This window comes from Pseudonaja textilis, chromosome 6, assembly GCF_049901715.1.
Source record: "Pseudonaja textilis isolate UNSWEBS1 chromosome 6, rPseTex1.2, whole genome shotgun sequence".
Taxonomy (NCBI): Eukaryota; Metazoa; Chordata; class Lepidosauria; order Squamata; family Elapidae; genus Pseudonaja; species Pseudonaja textilis.
The window spans coordinates 22,975,631-23,001,592 of record NC_141995.1 but is presented as its reverse complement, the minus strand read 5'-3'; the positions used below and the strand labels follow the sequence as shown (position 1 = coordinate 23,001,592).

Sequence of the window (25,962 nt, the reverse complement as noted above, 5' to 3'; positions counted from 1 at the left end):
TTTTCCCTTCCCTGCCATGTTCCGTACTTTACCAACCTGTCTTGCTACCCGTTGTAGTATGATCCGTTTCATTCTAAACGGGCACCGCAAGCCTCTGAGTTGCATCTTGAGCATCCCAGGAGGATAAAGTGGAGATCTTTCATGACTATTCACAGCAGTGTCTTCAATAGCAACTTTTCCTAGTATCTCTCTCCCACTCCCATTTCTGGAGGGCCCGAGGAGCCTTCTCTCGTGGCCTTCACTTAACTGGGAAATGGGGTACAGCGGGGTAAGGTGCGTGCTCGTTCCCACAGACGTGCATCAAATCAACGCGTGTGCCTTAAGCATCTTTCCAGTCTCTTTCTCCCTTTCCCTGCCTCCTTCCCTCCTCAGCCTCTGCAATCGTGGCGGGGCCCGCAGCGGCCGTGCAGGCGGCTCGGCCCAGCGATTGGCTGGCCCTCTGACAGCTCTGGCGGCGATTGTAGGATTCTCGAGCCACGCCTCCCTTCAGCAGGGCCCTGGGACCATTCATAAACTAAACGACCCTCTCCGCAAAGGCAGAGACCTCCAGACGTCCGCGCCGGGAGAGGACGCGAGGCGCAGGAAAGTAATAAGAGCGGCTGCATCCAGTTCCGAAAGTGGGAGGGAAGGAAGGAAACGGAAAGCGGCGGGAGTAGGGGGGGAGAGAGAGAGATCCTGGAAAGCGGAAAAGTGCATCCACACGCACACTCCTTCCTGCTGATCAAGACAATATACTCGGGACAAAAGGGAAGGTTGACCTGAAATCAATTTTTTTAAACAAACGGGAAATCCCGAAGGGGCCCTAAAGCTGGACTTAAGAACTTTGAAGGAGGAGCAGGCCGGGAATCAGCGGCGGAAAGGTGGCCTTTGGGCGAGTTCTTCAGCCGAGGCCTCCGGAAGAAAAGCAACGCAAAAAGCAGAGCAAAGCGGCGCTGCCACGGCCTGAACTAGGCGAGAGGAGGAGAGGAGGGCAAGAGAACGGGCGCCGCCCGTCTAGAATTGGACCGCCGACCTCTCACTTTTGCTGCGGAAAGTCCAATCCCCCCCCACTCCCCTCCGACCCCAGCAGGGAAGAAGGAGCGAGTTTCCCCATGAAGAACTGAAGCCCTTTGGAGCCTGAGCAGGCCAAGAACTGGGCGCAGCTCCGATGTAAAGGAAGCGCCAAACTTTTGCGCCGGAGGAAGGAGGCTGCCTGCTCCAGGGCGGGTTCCGACGGTGCCTCGTCCTCCCTCTCGTCCTCCTCCTCGGCGGTGGCAGCGACCGGGCGAAGCGGGCTTGGCTTCTGCCCGCGCGCGCGGAGACGGCGGCTGCGGCGTTGGATCCGTCAACGTACTGCGAGAGCCCGGTGTACAGCCCGGACGTCTGCCCCAACATGATTGCCGCGCAAGCCAAGCTAGTCTACCAGCTGAATAAGTATTACACGGAGCGGTGCCAGGCCCGCAAGGCGGCCATCGCCAAGACCATCCGCGAGGTCTGCAAAGTCGTCTCCGACGTGCTGAAAGAGGTGGAGGTGCAGGAGCCGCGCTTCATCAGCTCGCTGAGCGAGATCGACGCGCGCTACGAGGGCCTGGAGGTCATCTCGCCCACCGAGTTCGAGGTGGTGCTCTACCTCAACCAGATGGGCGTCTTCAACTTCGTGGACGACGGCTCGTTGCCGGGCTGCGCCGTCCTCAAGCTGAGCGACGGCCGCAAGCGCAGCATGTCGCTGTGGGTGGAGTTCATCACCGCCTCGGGCTACCTGTCGGCGCGCAAGATCCGCTCGCGCTTCCAGACGCTGGTGGCGCAGGCCGTGGACAAGTGCAGCTACCGCGACGTGGTCAAGATGATCGCCGACACCAGCGAGGTCAAGCTCCGCATCCGCGAGCGCTACGTGGTGCAGATCACGCCCGCTTTCAAGTGCACCGGCATCTGGCCGCGCAGCGCTGCCCAGTGGCCGCTGCCCCACATCCCCTGGCCGGGACCCAACCGCGTGGCCGAGGTCAAGGCCGAGGGCTTCAACCTGCTCTCCAAGGAGTGCTACTCGCTGACCGGCAAGCAGAGCTCGGCCGAGAGCGACGCCTGGGTGCTGCAGTTCGGCGAGGCCGAGAACCGCCTGCTGCTGGGCGGCTGCCGCAACAAGTGCCTCTCGGTGCTCAAGACGCTGCGCGACCGGCACCTGGAGCTGCCCGGCCAGCCGCTCAACAACTACCACATGAAGACGCTGCTGCTCTACGAGTGCGAGAAGCACCCGCGGGAGACCGACTGGGACGAGGCCTGCCTGGGCGACCGCCTCAACGGCATCCTCCTGCAGCTCATCTCCTGCCTGCAGTGCCGCCGCTGCCCGCACTACTTCCTGCCCAACCTCGACCTCTTTCAGGGCAAGCCCCACTCGGCCCTGGAGAGCGCCGCCAAGCAGACCTGGCGCCTGGCCCGGGAGATCCTCACCAACCCCAAGAGCCTGGACAAGCTATAGGGCCGCCAGGGCTCCTTTGCAAACTTTGGAAGCGGGGAGCGGGGCTCCAAGACTGCAGGCGCGGCGGCGGCGGCGGCGGCGCTGCTGCTCCTCCGCTCCCCTTTTTTCCTTCAAAGGACAAGACTCTCCCGGCAGTGAAAGGACTTGGCGGCAGCCGAGCGAAACCCGAGGTACATTCCTTCCCCTCCCAGTCCCGAGTCCTCCATGTGTGTGAGCTCCCTTCCCTTCTCTCCGTCGCTCTTTTCTCTCTCTTGTCCCCTTTGCCTGAATGTTGTCACCAAGTGAAAAACAACACTATTTAACTAGATGTACGGTTTTCTTTCTTTAAAAAAAGGTAAGGAAAGAAAACAAAATAAATTAAAAGAGGAAAAAACAAACCAGAAGCCCCAAAAAGAAAGAGAAAAAGAAAAGTCACCACTATCGAAGTTTACTGGTGTTAAATGTATTCCAGTGCCAATGACAAGACTATATGCACTTCTTTTCCTTCCCACCATTTGCTTAAATTTGACTTGTTGAAAACAGTTAAGAAACTTCATAAAAAATAAAAAAAAATCGATTTTAAATTTCCATTGCCTTCGTGTCTCTTTATTCCAAACATCGGCAATTAAGAGGTGATTGTGCCCAAGAATTTTACTTTTTAAGCAGAAAATAGAAAGGAAAAGCAGAAGGGAAACTAAGATAAAATTTCCACTTACAAATTATAACATATTTTGAACGTTTCTAACTGATACCAAACAAATTATTCAAATAGGGAAGTGTTTCTGTTGTAAAACAATTCTGCAGCTATCTTTTCCACCAGGCAGCCATTAGTTTTTAAATTGATATATCAACAAGTTGATATAACTTCTCTTTCTTTCTAGAACATAAATCCTTTCTTTCTTCACTTATTTATCCTTCTGCCTTTTCTTGCATATAGATAATATTCACTATTACATGAATTTCAAGGCTGTGTAAAATTACTGCTAAATATACAATTTAGAAAATCTAGGAAATTTTCTTTCCTAGGAAATTTTGCCAAATGTATGCATATATGCATATGGAACAAAATGGGAACCATTTTTTAAGAATTATTCCCCAGGACAAATGACACTGATTTCCATATTAAAATCTTCATTCAGAAAAGATTTTTCGTGTGTTTTAAATATGATTTCTCTCTTCCGAAGGAGTCAAACTTCAGAGTTATGGGTTTTGTACAAACAAATTTTGATGTGCATATTAATCTAATCTATAGCGGCCTTTACCTACTGTGATTTTTGTAAGTTTATCCTGAACCTATGCAAGTTTATCACTGGCATCAAAGTAGCTTGCTCCAAAATAAGTATGAAGGGAATTGCAGCCTTACAAAGATATGAAATGTTTGCCTCCCCCCAAAAGAAAACTTACTTTCATGTTTTATTTAGACAAGTTGTTATAGAAAGTTTGTGGGGGGTTTTGAAATATTTTGGAAAGGTTGATTAGTCTTTGAGTATAAACAGTATGCCTTAAAAAGTCTAAACTGAAAATAAAAAAATATTGTTTAAGTTTTGGTGCATTGATAAAATTCTAAAATATTACATATATTTCCTGCTCGACTGCCAATTGTGCTTATTTGTGCAGTATGCACTTTGAGGCAAAAAACAAAGCTAAAGAAACCCAAATGCAATAAGTACATCTTTCTGCTGAAAATGGTTCGAATCTGATAATGGCTTGTAATGAACTGAGTTTTCATACATGCTCCACTAGCCATTCCACTAGCCCAGAATAAAAACTATGCTCTAGAATTCAAGAAACTTGTTAGGAACAGGCTTTCAGTAAGAATATAAACTTTGATGCTATCAGTAACAACAATATCCCCAGCTGTTTTACTTCAAAAATCCTGTCACAAGGTTTTTCCTTCCCAGAGTTTAGAAAAATACACAGACAAATTAAATTGATCTAACTGGGAAACCCTATTAATTAAACAGGCTTTAAAGCAAGTGAAGGATTGGTACTGGAAGAAGGGGTGTGGCTACCCAAGTTTTAGTTATCCACAGCATATGGAAAAGAGAGGGATGGAAGAAAAAGCAAGGACATGGGAAAATGCCAGAGTTGTAAGAAAACAAAGTTATTTTACTGCATGACTTCATAACCTAAACAACAAAGGACTTAGAAAGTTTCCACAAGGAGTACTCAACAGCTTGAAGCTTATCCTACTACTACTAGCACAAATAATTCCCAATTTTCATATAAATTAATACAGTTCACTGCTTTTGATGTGCTATGACTACCATCAGTTTAAGATGTCTGGCTCACATTGTTTTTAAAATAATATTGTAAATCTAATACCAGTTTACTTCTCTCTTACTAGGAGACAATTTATTTGAAAGCAGCAGGGAAATACATATAGTTTACTCTAAAATAATGTATACTGAAGTTTCTAATACTATAATGAGTAAATGTAAATTAAGTATTCTGCCTCTTTATTTGATGGCTGCATATTTACTTTTAGAATAAATCAGCACCCAAATAAACTGCAGCTAAACTGAAGCTTTTATATGCACATTACTCTTAGCTTTAAAAGTTTACATGTTTCTAATAACTTTCTCATCTTAAATTAGCTAGTGTAATGTTATATAAAAGTGTATTTCTTTAAAAAAGTTTCAGAATTACTTTCTACTAGTTATGAAAGATTTCATAAATGATACTGTTCATATTGTAAAAATATTCAAAGAGAATAAAATTGCAGAGATTAGTGTAATTGTAACGGTTGCCTACATAGACATAATCTGCATACATTAGATTATACAGTTTTGTGTTCCATTTTCTTCAAGAGAGTACTGCAAATCTCTGATATTATAAAAAAACAAACATTTCTATAATAAAGCACAGATTTTTAAAGACTGCATGTTCAGTAATACTTTCTAATATCATGAACAACATAGTGAATATTTTAAAGAAATAAGTTTACATTTATAAACAGAGGTGAAATAATGAAATGGAATTTACTTTTGCATTTGGAGATTACAGTATTTAAGAAAATCTTAAACAGGACCATGTAGCACAAATGTACATGAAATCATGCTTTCAGAACAGAGTGTTATTTAACATGGTACAAAGAAATTCAAAGTCAAAACACAGATATCAAGGGGAAGTACTGCTAATTTAAGATATTTTATCCATTCTCTTGTTTTCAAGCAATTGTATTTCAGGCATCTCCCTGGAGGGTTCTGCCTTGAGGTAATTAAGAGAGGTTCTTAAAAGTAACATATTTCATACTTAAATAGACTCACATATGCGAGAGCTCAACTTTGGCTAAATCAAGAACTGAAAAATATAATCAATGAACAGAAAAGCTTGGATGGAAATACTTATTGTCTTTTAAAGGGATGGAGAGGGAAAGTCGGTGATCTCTTACCTTGGAATCCATTTTCTTAAAAATGGGCTCTTCTTCATCTACCTCAAAATACACTTCAGAGGAGGTGATGGACAGAGTGCCTTTCACTACTACACAAGGGGCCACGAGCTGAGCTGGTGTACACAGACTAACAGGACCTACAAAAGAAAAGAAAAGCACACACAGTCCAACACTTCGTTTGCCATAATCTGAACAACAAGCACAACATTTGTCTAAATACACATATGCTTGTTACTTCTTTTATTCTATCAGTCCAGCCCACCCTTTACAAAACAAACTGCCTCTAACAAAGAACATTTTTATATACACTCCAAGAACACATGCAATGCATTTGTTGTACTGATGGGTTGCCAAAGATTTGAACAAGTTCAGCTGCAAGCAATGGAAGTGATTATGTATGCCCATCTAGGTGGCTGTTAGATCATCTCATTTTCTACTCCTAAAAACTCTGAAATGCTTCAGAACAAAATGCCTCAAGTAGGTAGGTAGGTAGGTGGGGAAGGGAAGGAAGGTCCTATTTTAAAAATCTATGATTGCCTGCTAGGTTTGATTTATATGTACTGCCAAGACATACATTCAAAAGTTAAATATACAGTGCTAGAAACTGAAAAGGATGCCGGGCTTCAATTGTCAGTTAAATATGTTTCAAGCTATCCATACATGGCTACTGCAGCTCTGGGACTGTGGGAGTAAACAGCTGGAGCACTGGTTTCCATTTGAATGCATTTTTATTGGAATAATCACATCTCCACAGGGCTTATCACAGAAGCAGATCAGTGTACTACTCAAAACAATAGGCTGGACGCAGTTCTAACAATATGCAGGGTGTTATATTAAAGCAGGATCTCGAGAAGGAAAGTGGATTATATTTGTCATCTTAGTGGTTTATAAACAGGGAATTCTGAGAGCAACAAAGAGAACATTTATCATCCTGGGCCTTTGTTTTAAAAAAATTGTAAAATGCTTGTGTGACACATAACCTTTTGCATTAATAAAGTGGGTATAAATGAGGTGTGCACATGTAGGTAATCAATGGGTGAATAATGCCCCCCCAAAAAAATTCCAGATGAATTGTCATTTCTGTCAATTGTTAGAGGTTGTGATAGTCTTTAATCTTGCATCAATCTCAATGTGTGCCAGTAGGACAATGGAAGAGATGCTCTGGTCTGATCAGAGCAGCTTTGCCCTCTATTCCCAGTGTACAAATACATTGTGTTTGCAGATGGGCATCCGAGAGCTGCACAACTGCCGTGATTTCCCAGAGCTCATTCCCACAAATGGATGAAATAAGCAGCTATGTGTTCTTTTGCTGTCTCCCTTTGCCCTCTGTACATTAGCATGTAATCCTGGGAAGAAATAACATTTTTTCAATCACTTTCAGACATTCAATTACAGGCCAAGGAGACAGCTGCAAGAGCCAGGGCACCTCGGGTCCTGTTGAAAACCCCTGACAATTTCAACTTCATTTCCAACCTGCAGTACTTTATTAGCAAGGATTACTTCTTAATCCTATTGCCATTGTCAAGATTATATAATTAAATTTCCCTTTCACCTCTATTACAGTATGAATGTATTAGCAGAAGTAATGAATGTAGAAGGGGATGGGAAAGGATAGACAGACATGGATCAGATTGGGTGCTCCGGCAAAAATCTGTTGAATAGTCACTTCTATAAGAGCCACATAAATTGTATTTGTCTTTAATCACTAGAATATTATTTTGGCATGAGATACATTTTCATGTTTTACTTTACTGTAAGGCTAAGCTGATTCAATCAATAGAATAAAATGATAATGCTATGGAGGGAGGTTGCCTAATGAACAATAAGCTCATATCCACTACTTTCAGTGAAACAGAATTTAATCTAACAAGTAACATTCTTCTTTGGGGAATAATCACGATCTATGACTGGGTGTATTTTATAGAAGTAAAAGAAAATTGGGTACATACTCAAAACCACAAAGCAGAAAAAATAGCTTTTGCTTCTTTTTTTTTTTTTTATAAACTGCACAAATCTGCTACAATAACATACATCCTTTTTCCATTTCTTTAAGGAATAAAAAGGAAAATACAGCATGACTGGCATGAATACTGGAGAAAGGGAGCCAAGTTACCAAATGAGTATTAAAGATTTCAGATTAATTGCCAAGCCTGGTATAATATATTGGAACACTGGGACTTATGGTCTAGAAAAATTACTAAAAATAGCTACCCCATTCAAAAAAACATATTAGGTACACAAAAGCGAGTGGGCATATCTGAAATATTGTATCAAAAGTCCTCAATAAATAGAATCTAAAGCAGTAATTTGAAAATTATTTCTTCTTTGTCAGGAAGAAAGAAGCCTCTAGTCCCTGTGAATGCAGTGTGTGTGTGTGTGTGTGTGTGTGTGTGTGTGTGTGTACACACTATATGTCAGCCATTGCAGAAATGGTGTTACTAAGGAGCAATTAAACCACTACAGAAATTCTAGAATATAAATAGCAAAAATTACCAGTTAAATTCTCAAGTTCTTTCTCTTCCATGGATGACAAATTATCATCATCAACTTCCAGGAGAATCTCGCTTTCTGAATTCTGATTTCCTAAAGCCCGATTCTTGATAGATTGCTTTCCTTTAACAAGTACATCTTCTTCATCAGGAGCTAAAATGAAAGAGAAACGTAGCTGTCAACTATCAACAATTGCAATGAGGAGGTGGGAGGAGAAACAGCCCTGTTATATAGACCCTGAAGCTTTAGGATGGAGAAAGGAAGTTACCTGGGAAAGGGTCAAATAGCCTGGTGGACTGCTTTAATATCGGGGAAGGAACAGTTAGAGAGTGATGGCTGTAATTCAGTGAAACACAGAACTAGCTCTAAACCAAGTTACATGGATATTCATAGCAAACAACCTATTTCATTTCCAGCCCTGGCTCCCACTCACTCACTGAAACACCTGCAAGTAGATTTTTTTTTAAAAAAAAGTTAAGGTTGCAGGTAAGTAGCTGGTTTGTATTTGGAGATACAAGATAACTGTAACATATACCTGGTCCCATTAAGCTTCGTAGAGAATCTTACCAAACACCATGCAGAGGAAGGACATTTTACACACTACTGCCATTCTCAAGAGGGAAGTCGTAGGCAGATAGACAAACCAGCCAAACATGCCTAAGGGCAGTTAGTGGAGGAGATTCATATTGAGCCAGACATCAGCAAAACTTCAGCTTCATGAATTTCAATGAATTTAAACCAATGCGACAACAAAATGCCTGTATAAACATGAAGAAATTCTGGTTTTGGGGAGTCAGGCAGGGCAATAGGCTGTGGTTTAAACTGAACATGGTTATTGTTAACAAAACGGGCTTTGAACCTCCCTGTTCTTCACAATCTTCACAATCATCGCACTTCCTTTCATAATACAGAAACTGCACAACTTTTCTGGAATATTCTCCATGTGAGGACTATGGTAGGTGAATATGCTGGTTGAAGGGACATTCTTGCTCACAGTCCCCATAGATATTGCTTTAGGGCTGGGTGTATATGGGGGGTGGAGGGGGAGGTGGCTTCACAGCTGCGCCCCCTCCCTTTTATGGGGTCAACAGCTAGCCAGAAATGGCTTTAGTGGCTTCTGTCCAATTCACCCCAGTCCAGATCCTTCTCCTCTCAGATCTTAGCCAACAGGCACTCCACTCGAAACATGGGCCTGATCCTCCCTCCACGCAACCAAGAGATAAAAGGATGAAGTCGCGAAAGCCCGTTATTACGAGTGGGAAGCTCAGTGCTTACTGGGCTCCAAGGGACGTGGCTTTAGAGCGCGCCAATCCTATAGAGATTTAGAGGCTGCAATCCTATACAGGCGTGCCAAAGGAGCGTAAGGGAAAGCACGCGCGTGCAAAGCGGAAAAGCGGAAAGTCCGAAGTTGGAATGGGCCGTCTGCGCGCGCCCTCGCCCTCGCAGGGGGAGACGCGGTCAGCTGTTAAGTGGAAGCGGTTCTTTTGAGAAGTTCCTGGGCCAGGGAGGAGGCGGCCCTATTTCCAAGTTTTGGGGCCTGATTTTCCTCCCGTCCCTCCTAAAGACGCCGGCGTTTCTCCTTCCAGGGCTGCTACGGGAGGATAGACATTTACACTAGGCGCAGAACTTACAAGCGGCTCGGGATCCAAGTCCCTCGGTGCTTTTCAAGCCACGAAGCCCGTGCGAAACGCACCTTTCTTGGGGAAATAGCAGGCTGACCCTGGCGCCGCGTTGGCGACATTTGTCCGCGTTACAGGCGGCAGCAGAGGCTGCCTGTCCCCAAGCGCAAGAAAGAATGGCAGGTCGTCTTCCTCCTCTTCCTCTTCTTCTTTTTCTTCTTCCTCTTCCTCCTCTTCTTCTTCTTCGGGAGCGGCGGCGCGCTCAATGCCAAAAGGTATTTTAAGACGCGCTCCCGTTTCTGAGAATATCGTGCCAGCCGAGGCCCCCAAGGCAACGTTGGGTTTTTTTTAAAGGGTATGTGTTTTTTTTGAAAAGAAATAAATACAACGTACCTACCCAGCACGTGGCAGATTTCTCTTTTTAAAAAGGCACTTAGGATCTGGGGGCTCCGGGGGACGGCGCAGATGGTTAAGAGGCTCCGCCTGGCTTTAGCGGCAGAACCGAGTGAGGACAGCGGCGGTATCGCCCGGCCAAGCAGCTCTCCGAGGGAGGACACAAAGCGTTCCGATCGCTCCGGCACGGGTGGCCGGCGGAGACCAGTCGGCCGTATCGGCTTCCTCGGAATTCTGCACTAGGAATTCAAGGGCAAGTCAGCGGCAATGGGCCCACGCGGCCTTTCGGCGTTCAAGCGGAGGCTGCGAGGTACGAGCGCGGCTCTTATCAAAACGGCGCTCAGCGGGACCGTCCCTTGCGCCGGAGGAGATGGACGGCCACAGGGCCTCGACGGAAAAGAGGCGGGCGGGCGGGCGGGGAGGAGGACGGGACACAGCGATGGGATTCCTTTGCAGAGGTAGCATTAACAGCTCTCAACTCCAGCTCAAGAAATCGCTGAGAACCCGGCGGGTTTGCACAACAGAATACAGACACGCTCATTTTTAAAGGGTGCAGGATGCAAGTGATGAGCACGAGGAGAAATCTGCATGATTTTAATGCTGCACGGACTCAAAGACGTGCTAAGGTTAGGTTGCAACCCAATTCGTTCTTAAAATTGCAGTAAAACGCAAGTTACTTAAAGAACGAGGCTACTGAAATGAATGGAACTTTAGTCCAAATATGGCCAGCGCCGAAGTGCCTTTATACCATCTTTCTCTGACCTGTTGACCTTCAAATAGGTTGGATGTCAGCTCTCATAACTCATAAAAGCCATGCTGCCTGGGAATGATGAGGATGGGGATCTAATACATCTGGAAAAAAGCAGCTTTATAGGAAGACTAACTTTCTTACTCCACTATCACAAAATTTTAAAATTACCAGTTTTTCCAAACTAAAGTAAAGGCTAATAGTAAGACAAAGCTGTTTGTTCAAATAATTCTACTTCAAAATGCATAAAATGAGTTAACTTCTGTAATTGTAATAAATTAGTCTGATTTTGTTCTCAGCGTTGCTATTGTTCCATCTCTAAATTTATTTCTTTGTATTTAGAGCTGACAACAGGAAACAGATAGGAGGCAGCAATCCACTACTTATCTATTACCTGCTGTGATATAGTTGCAGAACACATGAAACTTATCTGGATTTCTAATATAGAAGAGAGTTGAAAAAGTATAGACCATTTTAGTTTGTGTTGTAGAAGAAGCGGCATACTTGCCTCCATCTTCTTTGGAAACATATGTCAAACATACCGTGGTCAGCCAGCTTCCTATCCAAAGCTGATTACGTTTTGATCCCAGCCATGCACAGTTTAAGGTTCCAAGGAATTATTTTTTAAAAACTTTAATCTGCAAACATTTACAGATGAAGGCAATCCCTTGTGACCATATATAAGCTTAATTGTGTCTAAGTATGTGAACAAAAATTTCAAATGAAACTATTAACACAATACATAAAAGCAAATCAATTTAGAATCTCTGTCCTTAGCTTTTCAAATTCTAAGTTCAATTTAAAATGTAGCCTCTTTTTAATATATTTCATATTTTTTCTAAATCCAGATGCTTTAAAATATATTTGCAAATCTATTTACCAGTAGCAACCATGAAAGCAGGAAAAGAATTTGTTTTTCCTTTTCCTTTTAAATATATTTGTGGATATAACTAAACAACACTCTTACTTCTGGACTTATTCAGTGAGAATTGAAAACCCCTTGTCATGGAAAATATGCAACTGATGTTTAGAAAGGTTTTCCTGTAATTAACTCTCCCTTGAGGATTTTAAGTTAGTAAAATACACATGCACTAATACTTAATTCTCAGTGGTCTAGTTGCTTTCTAGGAATTAAAAAAAACAAAGTGATAGCAAAAAATAAAAATAAAGCATATAGGAAATATGTCTGTAAATTTTAATATTATGTCTGTAACTTGACACAATATACCATTTTGGTATATTGTATCTAAACTCTCAATTAGACTAACAGTCTTATTTAAAGCTGAGCAACTTCTTTCATCCTGTTTAAGTTAGGAAATCAAAATGGATGCCAACTTTTTCAATTATTTTCAAGAATAATTCTAGTAAACTTGTCTACCACGTGTTAATGTTTTTTCTCATATCTTTTGCCACTTAACAAGTATCAACAGATGATTTGATAATCAATTGCCTATGGTACTGAGGTTTAAAACATTACTGAAAAATGCCTGAATATGGATTTATATATTACCTATGCTTACAGATCTGATGTGGCTAAAACACTACTTCTTGTACTATACCCAACCATATGAGCACTTTGGCTTTTCCACTATCATTGGTAATTGTGTAAAGTGGCAGTAACAGCTCAAGTCAAAAATCAATAGATAGTCTAAAATAGTCTAAAATATGACCTACTTATCTATCACAACTTTTTTTAAAAAAACACACCACTTTCTAAGTATATTATTATGGGTATGTTTATAAGATGAAATTATGGTACCTACACAATCACTCATGTGATTACTGTTGCTATTCCGTTCAAAGAAAGCCAGAGTGTTATATAATAAGAATTTCAAAGATGAGGTAAAACAATTAAACTATTTCAAAATAAGACTATAAAATACAATTCAATTATTAACTTAAAAGCAGTTTGCATCTACAAATGCCCTGATCAACAGGCAAGTATTCAGTTGTTATCTGTAGAAAGCATGATATCTACCATACTTTCCTTGGGAAAGATGTTGACAATTGCAACATGCTATACAAGCTCCATTCTGGGCCATCCTATTATGAGCAATCCTACAACAGGCTTCTCCCAGCTGATCTCATGGGTCAAGATGCACTGAAAAAGTAGATTTTCTAAAATATATTTGGCTTGATGCCAATCTCTTAACATAGACTCAGTAGTGCACAAGCAATCACTATCTTGATTCTATTTAGCTGTCTTGCTTAGTAACTGAACACCAGTTGCAGCTATGGATTGTCTTCAAGAGAAGCGTAACAATCAGCAGTAATCCCACTGCTTACCTATGATGGCATGGATTAATGACAATATTTTATCCCAGTCCAATTTTGGAAGTTGACAAGGCCAATGAAATCATATGTGTCTTTAGTGACAAGTTGGATTCGTGCTCTTCAAAGCTCCATGCCTGTTCTTTCAGGAAATGCTCTACCTTATGTAAAACCTAGTTTGCTCAGTCTAAACAGTGTCTATCCACAGTATTTCTGTTTTATCTATAGTTACCATAGTTTGATCTGTTTGTCAGGATCCTGCATATCATTGCTTTCAGAAACTGTGAAGCACACATAAATAGTTATCCTTACTCATTTGAAAGGGGCAGATAGAACTGAGTGTTATCCTCATGGTGATGACATCATCTTACAAATTTCTGGATAACTGGACCCTTCAATAAGTGAAGCTTCTGTTCAAACAAAAACACACTTCTCCTACTGGAACTCCTCTGGGACTCTATTGAGTCCCATTGGAAAGTCTGCTGACTCAAAATCTGGTGGGAGAAAGACATTTAGGAGGAAGACTCACATAGCCCATTTTCTCAAAATGCTCTGCTTTTCTTATGCTGGGAAAACAGATTCTGATTTACCTTACTGGGTCTACTTCACATGTTTTGTGTCCATAAAAAGTCATGGCAAAGCTTAATGTCTTAAATGTCCAAATACAGATTAAATATGTCCCATCATCATTATTGAATGCTTTCAGATGCTCTTTTGGCTATATAAAAATATTTTATAATACCTTTTATTTTCCACATAGAAAGCATTTAAGCTGGTGCAAACTGACAACTTGTTGTCACCTCAAGGATGACAACAGACAGATATAGTAATATTTTTTATCTTACCCCTCGGAGTGCATTCAGGCATTGAAGTTAAATCTACAACATTCATGTTAATAAATACATTATTAATCAGAACCAGTTTTGTATAGTAGTTAAGCCATCAAGTTTAAAAACTAGGAGACTGTGAGCTTTAAAACTAGGAGATTGTGAGCTTTAAAGCCACCTTGGGCACAAAGCCAGCTGGGTGACTTTGAGCCAATCAGCCTCTACTAGGAAGGAAGCAATGGCAAACTACTCCTGAAAAACCTTCCCCCCAAAACTGCAGGGACTTTTCCAGGCACACTCTGAGAATCCAACACAACTGAACAGAAGACCAAAAAAAAGTTAATAAAAATTATCATTCTTGATATCTTCAGGTTATTGAACCATTTGGCAGCATCCTTTTTCACTTATTTCAATTAGCAATTATAAGTTAGATATTGTGAAACCAGTTTATTGAAACATCTATTATAGTTACAAATTTTTTAGATGTAGTAATGGTCATCAAAAGCTGGTAGGTATGCTCTATGACAGAGGTGTCAAATACAAGGCCCGCGGGCTGGTCCTAGCCTGTGATGAGGTTGGATCCAGCTCATAGGGCCATCCTGGAAAATGTAAGGGGCTGGCCCACGTGGCTTCAGCCCAGTCTACCCAGTACAAAGAGGAAACATGCCAGCAGTCTGGGGAGTGGTGTCAAGCTGGCCACGCCCACCCAACTGGCCATGCCCAGTGAGTAGTGTCAAGTGGCCACACCCACCCAGTCAGCCATACCCACCCAGTCAGCCATGTCCGCCTGGCCCCCTGAGGTCAACCACAGCCCTGATGTGGCCCTCAATGAAATTGAGTTTGAGATTCCTGCTCTATGATGAAGTAACATTAGGACTCTTTTTCTTTATTTTATCATGTAGCCAGACTATTTTGCCAACATTTCTTTTATAAAAAAAAAAACAATATATATTTTGTTTGCCATAATAATCCTTACTAGTAATTTATATACTATAAATCTGATCTTTGATACATATCCTGGTCATGAAGGACTACAGTTTACTTGCTTTCTTTCCTTTTAAATTATTTCATAATTTTGATAAATTTTGGTATAAGGCTGTTTAGCTAATAAATCAGCATACATAAACAGAATACACTCAACACCACCTCAGCAGTCAAATGTGCACCAAAATTAACTTTGCCTTCAAGCAAATTAAGTGAAAAATTTAACTAAACAGATGGACTGACTTTTTCTAACAGCTTACAGTTACATTTTTAAAATCATTGATTTTGAGTAACTAACTGAAACACAAAAAAGTTCACTTTCATAAAACAAGTATTTCCCACCCATACTTTGAAGTCTACTGATGCCAATAAATTCCAGTTCTGGGATTAAGGTGCTGAATATGATGAAGAGGAATACAGAAGTTCCAGGAAATTATATTTTCTTTAACAAAAGCAACTCTGGTTTCAAGCCACAATACTTGCAATTTAACAGCACATACCAAATTTGTGCTCCACAGAATTAAAACCACAGTTCATAATCAGCAGACTTGAGAACATAAATGTTTATGTGATTAAGACATGAGATTACACAGCTATTATTTTAGATTATGCCATATGCTTTCTATAGAACGAACTATCCAGCTGATGTAATCATGTTGCTGGCCAATCATTTCTGTTATCTGACAGTTTTGTTTGAAAGTTTTACTGGCAATACTTTGAAACTGCTTTATATATAAAGGGGAGAGGAAGGGGGGGGAAGGAGGGGAGAGGGAGAGGGAGAGAAAGATAATAAATTTTTGGAAGTACTACTGAAGTACACTAATAATTGCATTCTTTGAATCCTTACATCTTATTCTGCAAATTAGCTCAAGAGAGTAAAGTAGCGACTAGCTGATTTATAAGCCAAAATGATCTCTGACTGACAACTCTTTCACCTGCTGACATAATTGTGGAAATTAATTCTGGCAGTTAAGATAGAAAAATAGTGACAGATGAGCACATGACTGACATCTGGTGGGAAGTGGAGTTAAGTTGTTCATATGGGATTCTGCCCATGGAGTTGCTGAACAAAACTCATTCCAGAGTGAACTTATAGACTCCTGACCTTAATGCTTATAAAATTAGCTTTTAAAAACTTTAATACAATTATCAATATCATATTATAAAATAATTAAGAAATAAAGATGACATCATGAAATATCATTTCCTTGCAAAAAATATGGGGATTTTTTTGTCTGTCTATTATGTTTTCATTCATTTTCATTCATTCATTCATTCAATATATTCATCTATTTATAATAGCCTGGATATTTAGCATTTGTCATACCATCCTGTAGAATTTGTATTGCTACTCATGAAAGAACAGGTGATATTGCTCCACTTTTAATTTTGTTAATACCAAATACTTTTTTGAGGCATCACTGTTGCTAAGCGTTCTAAAAGTAAGGAAGAACTTGAACATTAGATTATTTTCTAGTTGTTAGCACTTCATAATTATAATTTAAAAGCAATTAATAGGGCTTCTAAACAAACAAATAAGTTTTATTGTTGCTTTGTCCTGTGACAAAATTGAAATTTATATTACTTAATATAAATTTTTCTGCATTTGAAAGTTTATTTATATTATTTCCTTTCACAGTAGATCTAATGCACTGTGTTCCATCTCCTGCTGAAGCGCTGACCAGACCCTGATCAGCTTAATTCAGCTAATATTTTCATTTGCTTTTAATTTGTATATTCCACTTTTTATGCTTCTCCCCTATTCATTTTAGGTTGTTATTCAGTTCATTGTCTTCCTTGAACTTCTGTGTCTTTGATTTAAACTAAGTTTAAGGGAATATTGACCATCTTGATTCTCCTGTATCTCACTGCCTTCTGATGCCATCCAATATTTTATCCTCATCTCTCATCTCTCTCTCACTTCTCCCTGACTCATCTCTCCAAGGGAAGATTGAAGGTCAAGGCTTTGAATTCATTCCCATAAACCAATTTGTATAGTTCTTGTCTCCATATTACACCAGTTATCCTTTCCCAAATATCATTGGGCCTTCTCTACAGCATATTCCAAAGCTGATCCCTCTGCAATTATATATGGTAGATAGACTCAGATATCCTTTTCACGCAGAAGATGCCTGTGTGATATTGAGATCTTGGAACATGTGTTCCTCAGGTGTAGATTTTACAAGAAATTGCACTTCCAACCATTCAATTCTTAGTACATAGGCTACCTGGCTGTTCAGACCAATGATATTTTAGATTTTAAAATCCTAGATTCATTTGTTGCCTAAAAAATATGAAGTGTTTTAAATAATTTTTGACGAGGACATCTGAAAAGAAACTTAAGAAACTTGTTACTGTTTCACTTATTTTCTTCCCTGAATGTGCCCACATAAATGGAAAAGCAGAGATGGTGACTCATCTCATTAACAATGGAATTTTTCTACATGAACCTATGATTTGATGATAAATTCCAGAATGTCTGACTGGGCAGAATGCAAATTCAGCTTCTCAGCAAAAAATATAATATGATAGGTCAAGAACTGTATTTTAAATTTCTTCCCCTGCCCCTCCCTTAAATGTTAATTGTTTTTAAACATAATGCTTGACACTGAATTTGTTTTTACATATCATGTTTCTGAATTTCTACATTGAATTGTGGGATGAAGTTGCTTCAAGTTCATATTTGCAATTCATTTTAAATAAAGTGGCCTTGACAACTGCCCAGAAGTTTCAATTAGTTTAAATCCTGCTATCCATTCCTTTGAATAATATAGAAATTACAATAATTTATAGCTCTTAAATTGATTCAAATCAAAATTTTCATAAAATTCCTAGATTCACAATATCTAAATGAATATCCCTTTATACTTTGCCAAATATGTTGTCATGCTGGTAATTCTTTAGGACAACCTTCTCAACAATTGCTCCAATAAATCAAATGGGGTCACAGTGTGAGTATAATTTTAACATATAATTTTCTGCATACTTATTTTGACTGATTTTTTTTATATAATCTGCTATGGATTGTTTGTTGTGAACTTATTTTTTTTCTGCTTTTCTGGACATAAGTTGTAATGCTTAGTTTTATGAAACTGTTTTTCAGTTTTGCATAGTTAAAAACATTAAGATTTCATATTAATAAATTCATTTCTAATGTTCATAAATTTACTTGTAAGCTGTTCTAGCATATCATCACACTATTCATTAATAAAGTTGAAACTTTTATGTCTTTAGGTTTTCTGTAAATTCTTTTAAAAATACCCTCAAAATTGATGACTTAAAATATGAGGGTTTTTTTCTCGATTTCATTCATCCATGAAAAGAATATGTGCCCTAAGAAATACATAAAGGTGGGGTTACTCATTATACCCAGTAAAGTCTTTGTAACCCATGTGAAAAGGTATTTTAAAATGGAAGATGAGATATTCAGGGTAAATAATTTATTACAGTTGTTTGTGAGCAACATTTCTACAATGAAGATTAATTAAAATGTATCTGTTCACAAAGGTTACATTTTATGTAAGTGCTTTTTTAATGAGAAGAATAATTTCAACACCTGAGTTTTAAAACAGGTCCAATGGAAAGCAAGCTTCATTCAAGACATAAATAAAACCTTTTACAAATAGGTTTGGAACTTCACTCTTTGAAAAATCTTTTTCAGAGGCAAGTTAATGTGTGTTTGGGAAGGGCAATTAAATTGTCAGAATTTTTTTAAAAAATGTTTTTAAGTAGAAAGTAGCCCAGAGAATAGTCATTGCATTGATATTGATTGTCTGAACAGAGAACATTAGTCTTAAGGTATTTACTCTGCCACCTCTACACCAGAGGCTCTCCTTCAAACCAAGTCAATTCCTTGGAGAGATGGCTACTGAAATACATAAATGGGGCTGAAGAGGGACATGATTTTTGCTCTCTGGCCTTAGTATACTATGTCTGATTGTTTCTGGACCTCTTCCACTTCTTTCAACAACAACATTTAATAAACTGCATTTGCGAAGGGAGGAATTATAGGAATAGTCCTATTCTGAACTACCTATCAAATCTTCTATTGTACAGGATTGCAATTATAACTTATTTCTCTTCTATCTTTTTTAAAAAAAAACAAATAAACAAACTGAATATCTAGAAGACAGCAGAAATTAACAAACATTACAATGGTTGTGAAAAATACACTTATGAATATAACAAAAGAGAATATTTCTTCCAGAAATCATATATAAACTATATATACAATCTACAATTACTGGAGCTGATGTAGTTAGAACTAAACCAATAAACTGCACTGTAGAAAATGAGTCTGAGTTGGCCTGAATCCAATTGCTTAAAGAAGATTGTAGACCTTAAAATAGACTATTCTGCAATTAAAAAAAACCATAGAACAGAACAAGAATTTCATTGAGAACTTGTGACATACTGAAGGGTAAAAAAAGATGTGATGTTTCTTACAAAATTCTAATTCAGGTAGAACCTTTTTAACTATACATTTAAATTAATCTAGCCTTTGCCTTGGTTTACCTTTTTTATAGTGTCACCTCTGTCAAGTCACTCAAAGGCCAAATATACCTGTCATCCTGATGTTAATATATGCTTATATACTAGCTCAAATTTACAAATTTACAATTTACTAAGGCTGTAGAAGTTCATTTCAGTTTCCTTTTATTTCCTATTTAGTTTTGCTCCCTAGGCTATTTTCATTTGTAAGCATTAGACTGAATTAAGACTATGCACTGCTTCAGTGCCAAAAGCAAAAAAAAGTGGTTCAAGCATGTGGAGGGCATAAGCAGAATATCTGTCCATAATTCAGCTGTGCCTTTTGCCAGTTATGGAATTGTAGTAGGCAGCCACACAATCCTAAGAAAAGGTGCATTTGATTTAAGGAATCGGAGGCAGCTGTTTCATTGGAATCTCTGCACGCTCCAAAGCACCTTTTTCTCTTTGAATGTGAAGCAATCCACAGCCTTAATTTGTATTATAGAAGGAAGAAAGCTCTTGAACAGCACAGTAATGGAAACAGCTGAAAAAACATATTAGTGCACAATCACCTGGTATCTGTTCAGTTGTGGATACAGCTCACAGAAATTGTTTTGTGAATCAATTTTAAGGCACTTTTTCTTTGAGCAAGTATGTGATGCTTTATTATGTGAGTATATATGTATGTGCTAAATGTAGGGACAGAGAGATTTTACTTTTAAAAAGGTTAAAATGTTTTACCAATTAATCAGTCAAGATATTTTCATAAACCTAACCTATCTAAAAACTACACAATAACTGTTATTATTCCATCAAGTATTGTCTGCCATACCAAGTCAAACCATCTTAGAAATTATGCCTTTTCTGCATTAATGTCTTTTGTGGCATAAGCACATATAATCTAGAAACAATAGACCCATGCTTCGATTGTATGCACATTAATTCAATAAATCAGGTTTATTTCAGTGGTTTTGCTACATTCTACTTGCAAGTACAGGACTGAAGTAGAATCAGATTTAAAAAATATTTGAATTAAGAGTATTCTTTATCATCTTAAACTCAAAAAATTGCATTAATAATGAATATAGTATTTGAGAAGAAAACACAGTATTGTAGCACAAAAGCATTTCCAAATAGTATTTCATTCCAAATGAAATCATCTATATAATTAGTTGTGTAATAAAAAGTTGATTTTTGTATTTGGTTGACTTTTTCACAATCATTTCAATGAAAAATGCATACTATACAGCCTATCATAGTTCTGTATTATTACAACCATTGCTCTGCATGCACGACATGCATGCGCGCGCACACTCAAATATATCTAAAATAATACTGCTAGAGTATTTACCACTTGTGATTATACAGTTAGTAATTAAATATTAGGTTTAAAACTAAGTACAAATTTCTATATGATTTAAAACATCTTAATGCCTTTCATGTAGTTAGATCTGTTATTACACTAATGCATCATGATTTAAAACTTAATAAAATATATTTTAACATTAAAAATATAATCACTGAATTCTTATTTAATATTCTGATAAATAAACAAAAAAAATGAACTAATGAACTATCTACTTCAATACTTCTGAAAAACAATGAAAGCGAGAGCATCAAATTATACTAAATATAACTGTTAGGACAATTAACACTCTTGAAATCTCTGTGTGTATAGTACAGCGATGTATCAATCCTAAAGCAGAAAGGGTGTAATTAATTCTACACCTGATTTTTTCACCTCCTGTAGCAAAATATGAGGTGATCAATACCATTATAGGTTAAGACTGTACTAATGAGTCTTCTTTATTTGGTCATGTATTTACTTCTGTCACATTTTTGGCATTATAGCTCTAACATATTGCAGGCATTTTCTTTCAGAAATGACTCTTTAAGAATAAGTACAAGAGGTTAAGATGCTTGGTCCATGTTGTCTATTGGTGTGTCTACTGCTTGTCATCTATCTTATCTAGGTATCGATCTATCTTCCTATAATTTACTTGTATTTTGAGAAAAGCTTTCATTCTGACTTGTATAATGCAGGAAAATTAAAACAGAGGTCCTGTGAACATCATTTCACTCATGCACAATTTTAATTTTAAACTGAAGTTAATTAAAATAATTAGTGGGGATATATCACAGGAAAATATATCTTGCTTATATTGCTACAACTTCACACATACAACAATTTGTCACAAAACCTTATTAAAACTTAAGGGAATAAGAGAATCTTAAACCTTTGTCTCAAATTTCTGGTATTCTAAAACCTCTACCTAAAGGGTTTTTCCAAGGCAGATGCTGCTAAGAAATAATGACTAATTAGGTCTTGAAATGCTCGGGTCTGAAACCCCAAAGAAGAGAACTCCAAATGTGACAGTTCATGCTCTCTTAGAGCAATCAAGTTCTCTAATTCCATTGCCATACAGACCTGAGACTATTGACAGTGAGTAGATTTTACACTGACCGTGGTCTATGGCAGCTTTTAAGGTCGCTTCAGGATGTGTCGATCCAAGGGGGTTACGCACAAATCGTCGCCGGCGCCGCAAGTCATCTTCCCAGTAGTCAAGGCGCCAGAACTCACGAGGACGACTACAATGAAATAGAGAAGCCACATATGTTAGCAATTACCAAACAGCATGGTAGCACTGGATTTCTGCATAAAGCTTTCCTTGTTTGCTCTTTTCCTTTTCCTTTTTTTAAAAACAGCACCCAAAACCCTTTCTACAATCTTTAAGTTAGATATGCCCTTGAAAATAACAGTATCACCTTCCAGTCTGAGAAACTCCCTTTTCCTTTCTTTCTTAGAAGGTGAAATGAGCACTAAATACATCATTTTGAAATGAATTGCTGACAGTGTGATCAGTTTCCCCACACTCTAGTGGCATGTGCTCCGATTTCAGCCTCATTTCAGCCTCAGCAGGGCACCTTTCTCAGTGACTGCATTTATAAACCAGAATAGGGAAAAGCTATTATAAATATGGTATAGCATTACCTATATTAATCAAAGTCTGTCCCCCTTCATTTTTCTTCCTAATTTGTGCCTTTTTGTACAAGGTCACTAAATCTTATCATGAATTCTTGGTTGAGAAAGTGTTAACTTTAATGAATACTTCTGTTACATGATTATGTATGTGATAATAAAATATTACTCTATTTAGATCTGCAGGAATTTAATTAAAATAATCTCTTAAAATATTCATTACTTTTAGCCCCTGAGGCATAGAATGTAAAAAAAATCCTTTTTTGTTTCCTTTTCCTGTTTTTAAATAAACTATTCCAGGAGAGTGAAATAACAATTTATTCTCAAGCAAATCAGATTTGGTTTCTGTTTTTATGTAGCTAGGTTTTTGCATTTAATTAAGAACTTCATGTTATGGTGAGAGTGCTGAAAGAATATGTCTTAAAATTTATATTTATAAAAAGGTTCTACCACATTTGTTATGTTCTGCATTGTATTATTCAAATATGCATAGATCTTTTTAATATGGGCATATATAAATGCCAGGTGCTATCTTGTTACATATTATGAGCAAGTATGCTATAAAGCTGTACATTATCTATTAAAAATGGCAATAGCAGCCAATTCAAGTATGTATTCATACCTAGAGATACAAATAAATATGTAAAATAATAAAAGCTTGCAGAATAACACTGAGATATACCGCCAACATCTGCATTCCCCAATTACAAATTATATTATTTATAAAGAAATATCTATTGTAAGACTGTAAGCAAAAATTACTTTTTATATTATCATTTCTTTTTATGAGGTAATAATCATTGTACATATGTCACTTTTGAAAAATAAATAGCCCTGCTTAATTTACTTATTACAAATTAATACAGACTCACAGTACCAGTGATTTTTTTATTTAATCTCCAGAAATAGTAACATTTTATTTTTTGAGAGTAAATGAAAATCTATAAACTTCTCATCTTGTAAGGCTAATTGTTGAAAGTCCATGGTAGATAATACATCATATGAAACCTAATAATATACATGCAACAAAATTTTAATTAAAAAAACAACTCCCTTTTCTTTTTCCTGACTGTAATTCTCATTATGCTGTAAATTATTTGAATTCTGAGTAAATGAAACACATACATTTTTACTATCTATATTTATTTTAGAAATTTAAAATGAAATTCTTCAAGACTAGTTTAAAACTTATTTTGTAGGATTTATAAAGGGCAGGAATATGCATTAAAAAGCTACATTTGTTCAAACTGTGATTAATAACTTAAAATTCACCACATCAAGTATGAAAAAGGGCAGATTACTACTGCTTCTGTGTGCATGTATTTGATAGTCATGAAATCTGGACAGATACTTCATCATTCTGCCTTTCTTCACTTATCTGTTAAAATTATTATCAAGTATCAACTCAGATAGGAGTCTCGAATCACAAATTGTTCCTCATCTTCTGGAGAAATATATAATGGAGTCTATTAATCAGTACAAATAACTAGTTACCTAAACTGATATTTTTGTATGTATTGTACTGAGAAATATTGTATCTTGTGCCACAAACATATGATAATTAACACATAATATAAGCTTCTAAACATTTGTTAAGAGCTTCTGTCATAAATTCTAGTACACTGTATTTTGAACAAAATTGTTCAAAGATTTAAATTATTAGGGTCAAGCAGTCATGTTTCTCTACTTTTAATGAAATTAAATTATGTATTTAGGAGAGTTAAAATTACTAAAATTATATATAATCATGAAGCAACATATTAAAGGAACCTGGAAATATATAAAGGACACTTGAAATACACACACACACACACACACACACACACACACACACACACACACACACACAGTAGAATAAATAGTTTTAGATACAGAGATAACAATAGAGATTCTGATGCCCCAAATACATAGTATAGGGAGTCAGGTAAACCTCACAGACATAGGAAGTGCAATTAACAAGTTATTTCCTCAAAGAGGAGGACCACTGAGAAAACACTCCCAAAATAGCCAGCCCAAAATTATCTTCTATAAATATATAGGCAAGCAGCAGATCTCGGGTTGGACAAATAACCTAAAGTAATTACTCATCATTACACTTTCATTTGTTCCATTCCTATGTTCACAAAATTCTAGCATTTTCATTCTGGTTGAAAATTATCAGCAGTACCTCTGGCACAGCACCACGTTACCAGTTTCTTATGGAATTGGTTTTTCTTAATAGCAGAAAAGAAAGGACCATGGCTACAATTTTACAAAAAAAAAGAAAAAGTATCTATAAGCAAAAATAACAATATACCATTTTCTTCTACACAAAAAGTATGAATAGGGCATTATTTATTTTGAGGCATAAAAAAAACAAGAACAATCGAAGATTTTAGAAGTTTGATGAGGAATAACCAGTGACCAAATCAAAGCTATTATTTCATGGAATGACATTCCTAAAATGAATTAGTGCAGCAATCCCTATTGCAAGACTAGTTTAAAAAGCAGAACAGAAAGTTCAGACCAGTAGCCTTAATAAACCACATGCTGTAATGAAAACAGGAGACCAGTCTGGAGTTCATTTCACAAGATGCCTGTTCAAAGAAAAACATCTCTTGTTTCCTGGGCTGGAGGTTAAACACATCATGCAGGTAAAATGTTTGCTTATGCCTGGTCATGAATGTGAGTTTTATACCATTGAGGAAAGTGCCTGACTGACACATCTAGAAGTTGAAACTATCAATTATCTTCATAACAAATACACTTGTGATGAGCATGTAATAATGTTATCAATGTGTTATCCTTAGGTTTGTTTAAAGACAATAAAATTAGTGTCATTAACAAGCATAAATGTTAGAGTAATAGACTATATTGTTATGTGAGATTGTGCCAGTGATGGTGCATTAGAATTGCACTGCATAGAGAGCGAGCCAGGAAATGATAGATAAATTATTCTCATGAATATGATGTCCTCAGATACTTTTTTTCAATTCTATTCCATGATGCTAGGAACAGTAATTTCAGGTTATGCACTCTTTCCAGTTATATGACTGCAATTTGCAGAATTTTCAGCATTGATAAAAAACAACTTGCAGTTGCTCACAGAACTCAGTACCTAAAACAGCAAGCTGTTGAAGTGAAAATGGGAGGCTGAAACCGTGCCCTTGAATACAGGGATAAGGGCATTTAGAGAAGAGGAATTACTGAAAACAAGTCATTAAAAAACTCAAAGCTAACAGTACCTACCATATGACATTTCACAACTGGTGTTCATTTACAACCACTGCAGCATTCCAAAGTCACCATTTGTGTTTTTCACAACTGGCTTCTGACAAACAGAGTTAATGGAGAATGCAGAACTAAAATGACAAAC

General features: G+C 38.0%; 2 protein-coding genes across 6 annotated transcripts in view; one reads left to right on the top strand and one right to left on the bottom strand.

The window, feature by feature from the left end:
* Window positions 1-25,962, bottom strand: part of LRBA (LPS responsive beige-like anchor protein) — a 342,404-nt gene that overhangs the window by 156,721 nt on the left and 159,721 nt on the right. For all 5 annotated transcript variants that reach the window (XM_087936051.1, XM_026698133.2, XM_026698135.2 and 2 more), the window contains exons 38-40: window positions 22,092-22,216; window positions 8,319-8,468; window positions 5,826-5,962 (exon numbers count right to left, since the gene is read on the bottom strand). In XM_087936051.1, coding sequence (XP_087792177.1) covers window positions 5,826-5,962; window positions 8,319-8,468; window positions 22,092-22,216 — 412 coding nt within the window. The remainder of the gene's footprint in view (window positions 1-5,825; window positions 5,963-8,318; window positions 8,469-22,091; window positions 22,217-25,962) is intronic.
* On the top strand, window positions 545-3,019 carry MAB21L2 (mab-21 like 2). The gene has a single exon (XM_026698138.2). The coding sequence runs from the start codon at window positions 1,373-1,375 to the stop codon at window positions 2,450-2,452; it is 1,080 nt and encodes a 359-aa protein (XP_026553923.1). The 5' UTR covers window positions 545-1,372; the 3' UTR covers window positions 2,453-3,019.